This window comes from Sesamum indicum, linkage group LG8, assembly GCF_026168435.1.
Source record: "Sesamum indicum cultivar Baizhima isolate 11 linkage group LG8, ASM2616843v1, whole genome shotgun sequence".
NCBI classification, from domain to species: Eukaryota; Viridiplantae; Streptophyta; class Magnoliopsida; order Lamiales; family Pedaliaceae; genus Sesamum; species Sesamum indicum.
Genome location: NC_142664.1, coordinates 2,244,341 through 2,255,391, shown reverse-complemented (window position 1 = coordinate 2,255,391; position 11,051 = coordinate 2,244,341). Strand labels below are relative to the sequence as shown.

At 30.8% G+C, this 11,051-nt stretch overlaps 1 protein-coding gene across 1 annotated transcript; it reads left to right on the top strand.

Moving 5' to 3' along the window:
• The first annotated feature begins 4,529 nt into the window (after positions 1-4,529).
• Positions 4,530-10,704, top strand: LOC105167577 (anthocyanidin 3-O-glucosyltransferase 2). The gene is made up of 2 exons (XM_011087351.3): positions 4,530-4,704; positions 9,237-10,704. Exons 1-2 carry the CDS (start codon positions 4,566-4,568, stop codon positions 10,604-10,606), a joined length of 1,509 nt encoding a protein of 502 aa, XP_011085653.1. The 5' UTR covers positions 4,530-4,565; the 3' UTR covers positions 10,607-10,704.
• Positions 10,705-11,051: the final 347 nt, after the last annotated feature.

Sequence of the window (11,051 nt, the reverse complement as noted above, 5' to 3'; positions counted from 1 at the left end):
AAAAAAAACAAATTTACAAAATTCCATGATTAAGAAACATTAATTCACAGAAAATTAACAAAATTAAGAGAAAATTCACATCATTAAGAAACATAAATATTCACACACAAAACATTAAAGAAACAGTTTATATTCACAAAAATTAATGAATAAAAAATTAATTAACAAAATTGCATTTAACAAAAAATTATTTACAATAATTTAGTTAACAATTTTATATTTCTAAAATTATTCAAATTAACAAAACATTAATCAATTGAATTTTTTTGAAAATTAAAAAAGCATTCATAAACCTATCACCCATTAACAAATTTTTGCAAACTAATAAACCGGGGGAGGGGGTGGGGGAATCGGGGGCTGGGTGGGGGTACCTGGACTGCGGCGAGTGGGCGGGGACAGCGGCGGAGACGAGCTGTGCTGATGTGTGTGTGAGAGAGAGAGAGAGGAAAAGAACAAATCTATAAGTGTTTATATATTTTTAATTTTTGGAACGGCAAAAAACCGTTATAAAGGGAGTTAAAATATTTGAAAAATCATTACAAAAGCCGCCCAACAAGATGCTCAATTTCACCTGCTATTGCCGGATCATTTTCATTTTTAATTAGAAGAAGGTAATTTACCAAAGGTACCGAATGAGCTATCCCCTCATTCTTTCACCAGTTGCCTTAGTCTTTTGTTAGCGGCTTTAAACTGTGGGCATGTGCGATCTGCCGTCTGCTATAAGCTCCTCCGCATGAAGGGTAATAGTTCCCGTTGCACATTTTATGTAAGTCCGCTTTCTTTGAAAAGAATTAAAGCTGAAAGCGCCGACGTTACAAAGATTTGGTCTTGTAAAAAGTCGTTACAAAATGTGAATACGAAGTCATTCTGTTAAAAGCAGTTACAAAAGTTGTTGTAAAGTGAATTCCAAAATAAATTATTTTTAATGAAATTGTCTGAAAAAAATAAATTGTTGTTTTCGACGATTTAATGCTGTGGAAACGTATCATTGTACTGGAACAATATAATTAAAATATATTAAAAAAATAAAAAATTTTATTTGACATTGATACATATATGCAGTATGCAATAAATTTGTATATTCATAAATGTTAGTATTACATTGATGTAACTATTATCTTACAGTGTTGAACTGCATGGGTTAATCAGGTCGTCAAAATTAAGATCCAGCCGTCAGATATGATCACACTTATGAAAGAATCCATTTGGCCAAGTTGTAGTCTTATTGAGTATATGGATTTTAATATATCGTTCCTAGAAGGTAATAGCAAAGTTCAGTGATTTAAAATCACACCGTCTGATAGATTTCATTGACACATTCTTGTACACATTTAAATTTGGTATGAATCGAGTTCTTAAATGTAAGGATATCGTATTTTTCAATCTGAATTTTTGAAATGGCTGATTTTCTGTAACTGCTTTTGTAATGGCCGGTGTAATTTACATTTGTAATGGCCTTTATAACAACATTTGTAACGGCCAATCGAATTTAAAATTCCCACCATTGTTTTTAATTTCGTTTCAGAAATATTAATTTGTAACGGCTTTTGTAATAGCCAAATAATTTGGTTGTTACAAGTACCATTTCCTGCCATTTTTGCCGCCTTCCTTTGGAACAACTATTGTAGCAGTTTCTTATTAATTTGGTTGTTCTGAAGATTAAATTATTTTATACCGTCTCTTGTAACAGCCTTTGAAACTCTTCATATTATGTTATTTTGTAGTGGCTTTTGTAATGGCCTCTAATAAAAAATCCGTTTCAATTGTCATGGTTTTTGTAATACTGTTTTTTTGTATATTTTTCCTCGCTTTTTCCGACTGCCATTGTAACGACTCCTTATTTTACCTAAAAGCCGTTACAAAAATTATAGCAAATTAGTAACGATCAATAAATTGTAATGGTTTTACGCACACCGTATATTTGTAACGACTTTAGTAACAGTTATGGCCGTTACAAAATAATATATTTTTATCACCCCCTCAATGACGTCAACACGTCCAATTCGTTACAAAATCGTTACCCACACGGCCGTTACAAGAAAGCCATTACAAATTCCGCCTTTTTTATAGTATCCCCCAACTACCCCTCAAATCTGAAGGGGATCGACCAACACTAGATTTGAGAGATATCAATCTTATCCAACAATTATGAGGCCATGATCCCCCCAAAATCTGTGACCACCTCCAACAAACCTTGTTGTTGTTTATAAATAGGGACTTCCCTCAGCAGAAGAAAAAAAATACAAGATCAAAATATGCAAGACCAGAAGGAGACTTGACCTTCATACATTCATCTACACACGACCAGATCCACACAATTATATTCACACAACCAGAAGGATCTGCTCCAGAAAGGACACGACAGGAAGGGACATCCTTCTCACTTTTTTTGCTACCATATTAGCTTAAAATAACCTAATAATTCGTACTTAGAGCTTTGATTCTGTATCAATCTCTATTGTATACCCAAACTCAAGCAATAACGCACTTCTTTACTTATTTCACCATCTTTATCTGGCACTTGTTTCATCAGTTCCTACTTTCAAGTAGCCCGAGCACCTTGCATCATTTATTCAATACATGTGTTTTTTGAACACATCAATGTGGGATACAATATAGGTCAAAAGTGACATTTTTTATTTTAGAGGGACTTTTTTTTTTATTCAATTTATCATTTAAATATTCTCTATTTATGTTATCACATCGGAAATATTCTTCCACGTATATTTCTAATATGATTATTGTATTTCATTAGTATAATAATCGGCACATGTAGTTCCCACGAACATATAAAAAAGAATTATGGTGTGAGATGATAGAAAAAAAAATTGTGAAAAGAAACTAATTGTTATTGTAACTTATAATAAACATGGAAAGTAAGAGAAACATTGAGTAATGGATTTCAGGAGACAAAATATAATTGTAAGATTATTAAAAAACATTGTTGATACAACCTCAGTTAGTTTTCTTAAAGCGCCAAGCAAAGGAAGTGGGTCCTATTTAGTAACCTAGTAGGTCTGGTCTTATTGGTCCATGAACAATGTGCCAAGCCCATTATTTCTATACTAACGTGGCAAACCCAAAACTAGTACAATGCGGCAGAATGACTCATCAAATAGTCAGGATTCCATGTCATACATATTTCTAACATTTTGGGACATATCGTACTGAAAAGTTATTAACAAACTCCCACTAGATTTGCAACGACTAACCTATCAATAATAGGTAAACAGATTCAGCAGCTCCGGTTGACTGGGCATGACTCACTTAAATGGTCATATCTCTGTCGAGATAAATCCAAATCTCAATTAGCTTTCAAACGGTGTATTACTTGTAGCAACTAACATCAAATTTTTTTTTTCAGTCAGCCTATAAATAAATGTCGTGTGCAGTCATAATGGTAACTTATGTCACAAATTCTCACACTCTTTATAGTTATAGAATAAAAAATATAATTTTTCTGATAAATAATTTTACGTTTTAAAATATATTATAAAAAATATTATTTTTAAACAAACAAATCATAACATAAATGAAAAAAATAAAAAAATAATTTAAAGGTATTATGGATATAACAAAAAAAAATGTAGTAGTCCAACGTTTGTGAGCAAAAAGTGACTTTTTTTTTAATACTAACTGTTATGGCACGCGTTTCTTGCGTGCATATAATAAATAAATATTTACGCTTTAAAATATATTATACATAAGAATTATAAGATATGTAAACCAACACATCATATTTAAAAATAATAAATAAAATAAAATTAATTTAGAAATATTATCGACCAAAAAAAAATTGGTGTGAGTGAATCATATTAGTATAGTTAAATAGTATAGATCATATCAATGATGAGAATAAGAATTTAAGTGGGGGTGGTTGAAAATACATTAGGATATTTTTGATAATTTAAAAACATAGTGTCACGGTGTAAATAATCATCATTTGTACGTAAAAATATCCTTTTTCTTTTAATATAATATCAAAGTATAGATTAGTATAGACTTAAAAAATATATATTATTCTAAATAAAAATTTAAATTATACTTACAACCTCTTTAAAAATTCATCTTTACACCTGTTACCTTTTTATTAGGGTTTGGACGAAAACGCTGACAGTAACAAAAAAAGTTTACATATATTCTTAATTTTGCTTCTCATATAACATTTTATGTATATTTTTGTACTTATAAATAAATAAATATAACATATATATAGAGAGAGAGAACGATGTTAACATCGTTACAATTTTTCTGTTATAAGTACAAAATTATTATATGAGAATCTCAAATGAGAGATAAATTTGAAAATTTATGCAAACTTTTTGCTAATGTCAGCATTTTTCGTCGAAACCCTAACGAAAGGGGGTCAAGTGTAAATAGTGAAATTTCGAAGAGAGTTTAAGTATAATTTTAAATTTTTTTTGAGGAAAAGTATAATTTCGCACTTTTTTGGGGGTTTAAATGTAATTAATTCTTATTAGAAAAACATCATCAAGAACTTCTTTATATATATATAAGCATAAATGATTTGTCATACCCCATTACTACTAGATCGAAACATAGGGATGCTGGCGGAGGCGGAGGCGGAGGCGGAGTCTGAAGCTCATCTGCAGCTGGTTCTCATCCCATGGCCGGTGATGGGCCACGTTCAAATCGTGGAGTTCGCCAAGCTCATCATCACCCGTCAATACCTTCTCCTTCCTGGTAAGTTTCCGACAATAAACCAACTTATTACATAATATTTTTCTTTTTTTTTTTCTGAATTTTTCAATAGAAATTTTGCACTAATTATCCAAACTAAATTAGCACTTACTTGCACAAAAAAAGGCGAGTCGTGTGATAGTCATATTTTTCTATAATTAATTATTTTTTTATATTATAGATTTCTTTTATTTATTGCGGAAATTATTATTAGCTTTTTTTAGATTTGGTATAACTACAAATACTCCCTTATTATTTGAAAAAAATATTAATACCCCATAATTTTAACAGCTGTTTTATAATTAACTCAACCCATTATTCTCGATCCATTAGGTTGTCATCCACTTTTGTGATGAAATGATCAAAATATTATTGTATATTGTGAATTATAATTTTATTTATTTTCTTACGAATTTTTTGGAACTTTTTCTTGCACTAAGTGGACGGTTTTTCAAATTTTTCCACCCACATCATATATTTTGTTTACATATTTTCTATTTTTTAAATATAATAACAATAAAATTGATAATTCCAGACATCTATTCAAGAATTACATAATTTCATCAAGTATTAGAGAATATTGATAATTTTTAAAACAACAAAAGGTATTTGTGATAATGTCAACATTTAGAAGAGTCCATCGTAATTTATCCATATTTATATCATAATTTAATTATCATATGGTTGTTTCTTGGATATAAAGGAGGTTTAGAGAGAAGTTTTTGCTATCTATAAAGGTAGGGAAAAGCATTATTTTAGTCCGCTAAATATGCCTAATTTTAATTTTAGTCCGATAATTATGTCCATTTTTGTTTAGGTCCAGTAACTTATAAAATTATTTACTTTTAGTCCTCTAGCAGATTTTCGGACAATTTTACCCCTATGAGTGCATATGGACTAAAACTGCCTTTCAAAAATTGCATAGGGGTAAAATTGTTCGAAAATCTGTCAGAGGACTAAAAGTAAGCACTTTCGTAAGTTACTGGACCTAAACAAAAATGGGCATAGTTATCGGACTAAAATTAAAATTAGGCATACTTAGCGGACTAAAATAATATTTTTCCCATAAAGGTACGAAAGATATATATTGTTAAATTATAATATAATAATATAAAAAATGAGATCATGATATTGTTAAATATGATCTTGACATAATTTTCTTATTATGTCTTTAGAACCATATTCTTCATTAATAATAAAGTTAGATTAGGTTAGATTTGTATTCTTTTTATTGAATTTATTTGAAATATTCTCTAATTTAATTTAATCATTTTAACCCCATTAGTGTCGGATATTATAAATAAAGGGTCAGACAATTATCTCGACATCTCTTGAAATTAAATTTAATTACACAAATACCCCATAATTTTTATAAAATTATAAATATACCCCCTTAGGGGGTGTCGATGTATTTCTCTTCAAAGGATTGTGTTTGTAACCTTTTGGCTTTCCGGGAGGTATAGATTACAATTACAATCTATGCACGTGTCATTCTAATTTTACAAGAAGCACGAAATGTTTGTATAATTAGACATGACTTTACAGGTAAATCACAATAGGCTCATTTGAAGTTTGTCATAATTACAAATACCTTCTCATTATTTAAAAAATTATAAGTACCTTATTGAAAATACAGATACATTAAGCAATATCCCTTGTGACAACTCATTGTAGGGGGGTACTTGTTATGATATTTGTAGATATTTATAATTTTTTAAGTAATAAGTGAGTATTTGCAATTATGATAAATTTTAAGGAGTTTGTTGTAATTTATGCTAACTTTAAGGATAGAGGTACAATTTGTCCATATTTTTGCACATGTTTGTTTGGGATTGGGCCCCCAAAATAATGACATTGGGATCTATGCTGTTTCTGAATAGAAGTATTGAATTCCGGCGAATCCAATGCCAGCACGATTTCAGCAAAGAGTGAAGGCACTGGGTCCCACACGGCTTTTTTTATTTTTATTTTTTAATTAAGATCCCACGGCTTTCAAGACTATTTATGGAGTTTTTATTTATAAATTAAAAATTGTGGCATGTAATTTTTATATTTATATAATAAAGATTTTTTTGCTTTTTAAAATTATTATTATAAATAAAAATAAAATAAAAAAATTAATATGTTATATTAAAAAAAGGAAAAAAGAAAGAAAAAAATTAATTTATCAATTAATATAAAATTTGAAAGTTAAATTAGTTAGTTTTCTTATTGGTTGAAGGGTATTTTTGGCTTTATAAAAAAATGGTGTAGCGGTGTCATTAACCACCATTTGTGAGTGTAAAGAGTCTTCTTTTTGTACTAGTTGTTGTGGCACGTCGTTACTACGTGCATACAATAAAAAAAATTTCATGCTTTAAAATATATTACAAACAAAAAAATATATAAATCAGTGTATTACATTAATAAAAAGAAAAAAAAATAATTTATCAATTAATGTCAATTTTGAAAAGTTGAATAAATTAATTATTTTGTCAACCATAGTGGTTATTTTCAGAATCTTCACTTTCATAATTAAATAATAAGGTAAATTATAATTTTTTTTCCAAAAATTTGATATAATTATAAATACTTTGAATATTTAATAAAGTTTATATAATTCTTGAATATAAATTGTTTTTGAATCGAATTATTTTTTTAAACTATTCTAAACTTCCTCGTTCTCTAGAGTGTATTCATTTTTTTTTAAAAAAATTATTTTTGAATCGAATTATTTTGACGATTTTTTAAAATAATATTTTAAATTATCACTTTTGAAATCAAAATAAAAAATGGGATTTCAGACTGTTTGACGATTTTACCGATTTATGAAGAAAATAAGATGTTAAAAAAAATGGGTTTTCGGACAGTTTGACGATTTTAACAATTTATGAAGAAAAGAAGTCGTTAAAGACTAGTAAAAAGCTAATAAAATGTAATTGGAATAATTAGAGTCAAATACACAACAATTTAAAAAACATACATAGAAATTGAGTCTTTAAGTAACAAAATGTAACAAGTTTCAAATAATTAAAGCTAAATACACAATAGTTTAAGATATTATACTAGTAAAAGTTTTTAAAAACATCTTGAAAATCAAGTTCCAACTACAATGACATCTGATATACGAAATAATTCTGTAGTAGAAATAAAAAACTTAATGTTAGCACAAGAAATATATATATATATAGGGTGAATAGCAATTTACCCCTGTGAGGTTGAAAATGAGCACATTACCCCCTTATGAAAAAACATAACAATTTACTCTCTTGTACTTTTTAAAATAAAGTAATTTATCTCTTTATATAGGGAGGTAAAGTGCTTCATTTTAAAAAATATGAGGTAAATTGTTGTATCTTAAAAAATATATGGAGGTAAAATCGTTATTTATTTTTTTATATGGGGATAATTTGTTCATTTGTAATATTACAAAGGAATTGCTTGCATTATATATATATATATATATATATATATATATATATTATCAATAGTACGAATTAATCTTATATGCCATTGAGGCGACGAATGAGAGAACAGAGAATAGGGGTTGAGAAAAACAGACAAGAGAGGGGGGAGGGGGGAGAGAAAAGAGAGAGAAGATGAAGAAAAATGAGAGAGAAAGATGAGGAAGGGCGAAATTCTTACATTATGTTTGGATTAATGTTTTGAATGTTTTTGTTTTGGTGTTTTGGACATATAGAGAGAAAAACAAAGATAAATAAATATGTGTTTTGAGATAGATGGTATGTTTGGATTTGTGTTTTGATATAATATAAAATAGTATAAAATAAGTGGTGTAGATTTAATGTTGGGATTTTGGGAGACAGGAGTTACTATTCATTGTCAAATCATGTCTTTGAATAAAAATATATGTGTATGTATATAATATTTTATTTGTTAGTGAAATATAATATATATATTTATGTTAAGAGAAGAATAAAAAATAATAAAAAAAGTAATAAAAAAATTTAAATTACAATTACACATCTAGTGGAGGTGTGCAAAACACAAAACCAGACATAACCTTATGGACTTGGTTTATTATTTTAAAACTTAAACATATTTGTTTGTATAAAGCCTAAATTTAAATTTTATAAAAATGGGCTTTGCAAGATGAATTTTTTATAATATATGAACTTTGACTTTTATAATTTGAATATGAAATTATTTTAAACAATTAATATATTTTATTAAATTATTATATATATAATTCAAAATTTTAATTATATATTGATCAGTGGTGTAGTTCTGATGTAATAGTTTTTTAGTTATAAATCAGAATGAAATCAATATGTGTAGTACGTTTACATTAAAATTTTAAAATTATGATTTAAAAAATAAATCTTAGAAAATATTTCGATTCAATTTGATTCGAACGGTTTGAGACAGGATATAAAATTGGGATTTTAAAAATGTTTTTAACATACTGTTTTTATTAAAAATATATTTCTTCATTAAAATTAAAAAATAAAAATGTGTAGATGTATTTAATTGTTTTGTTTTGTTTTCTAAAATAAATCTATAGTCATAATCCCATTTCTAATTTTCGTATATAGGTAAAACCCTTTCGATCACCGTGCTCCTCATGAAGCTTCCCGACTACATCGACACCGTGAGCAGCTCCTTCGCCGATTTACTCTCCACTGGCCCCGCCACCTGTCGTCTCAACTTCTTCCACCTCCCCCCGACCAATCCAGCCCCCGAATGGAGCTCCAGAACCCGCGGATACTTCATCCACAACCTCGTATTAAGCCAAAAATTAAACGTTGCAAATTTCCTCCAATCACGCAAGGCGGCCGTAGCCGGCCTAGTAGTCGACATGTTGTGCACCACCATGATCGATGTCGCGGAGGAGTTGGGGGTTCCCTCCTACGTGTTTTTCACTTCTCCGGCGAGTTTCCTCGGCGCAATGCTGCATTGCCAGACCCTCCATGATGAAATAAACCAGGACGTGGCCGAGCTGAGGAATGCAGAGTCTGAGGTTTTGGTCCCGAGTTTTGCCAAACCCGTCCCGCCGGAAGTCCTGTCTTTGGTCCTGGTGGACAAGCATTTGTGGCTGGACAGGTTCCTTCACTACGCTCGTGATTATAGGAAAGCTAAGGGCATAATCATCAACACATTCATTGAGCTGGAACCTCATGCGCTCAACTCTTTTTCAGTACTAGACTCAGCATATGGCTCCAAACAGGTCCCTCCGATTTACCCAGTCGGCCCGATTCTGAACCAGGGGCCGTCTCTCAATTCCCATGAAGGCGCATCAGGAATTCTCAAATGGTTGGACGACCAACCTTCATGTTCAGTGGTACTCGTGTGCTTCGGGAGCCAGGGGAGTTTGAACGAAGACCAAGTGCGAGAGCTGGCAACTGGGCTGGAGAAGAGCGGAAGCCGTTTCCTCTGGTCCCTCCGCCGACAATCACCAAAGGACAAAGGAGCAAGTTTCCCGAGCGAGTACACCAGATATGAAGACGTCTTGCCTGAGGGATTCCTCGAAAGGACTGCCAAAACCGGGAAGGTCGTGGGGTGGGTACCCCAGCTGGACGTGCTGTCGCATCCAGCAGTGGGGGGATTCGTCTCGCACTGCGGATGGAACTCAGTGCTGGAGAGCCTGTGGTGCGGGGTGCCCATTGCGACGTGGCCTCTGCATGCAGAGCAGCAGATGAACGCCTTCCAGCTGGTGAGGGAGTTGGGGTTGGCGGTGGAGATTACACTGAGCTATCACGAGAGGAGCGAGAATGGGACGGTGGTGGCGGCCGGAGAAATAGAAAGGGGAATTAGGGAAGTGATGGAGGGTGGGAGTGAGGTGAGGAAGAGAGTGAAGGAGATGAAGGAAAAGAGCAGGATGAGTGTGGTTGAAGGTGGATCTTCTTACCTTTCTTTCAAGAAACTTATTGACCATATGATGACCAATATCTCTAGTAATAATTAATTAAATTCGATTTGTACGAAAAAGTTTTACTAAAATCAAATGTGACTTCGATTTTAGACTCGTTTATAGTGTGATGATTAAGTTATATCTTTTATTTACTTGGAATTTATTATTTTTAATATTCAAATGTAGATAGTTTATTAATTTTATTAATATTCATATATATATATAATATTATATTTAAAATCAAGTATATATAAGTGTCAAATTAAAAAATCAGTTCGGGCTCATCATATAGGAACCGAGCTCGAACTGGAGACATACAACTCAACATATAGCTCAAGCTCGCCAAAAAAGATCGAGCTTAACTCGTATACACCCCTAAATGAGATAGTGAGAAAGGTTTGAAAATAATTGAATGATCTTTTATTATATTTTTGTGCCACATACACTGATGTGATACTCATATATATATATATATATATATATATATTGTATACGACTC

Coding starts and splice junctions, on each gene's coding strand:
- LOC105167577 (XM_011087351.3), top strand. CDS start 4,566: ATGCTGGCGGAGGCGGAGGCGGAGGCGGAGTCTGAAGCTCATCTGCAG. Junction 4,705..9,236: donor TCAATACCTTCTCCTTCCTG/GTAAGTTTCCGA, acceptor TTTCGTATATAG/GTAAAACCCTTTCGATCACC.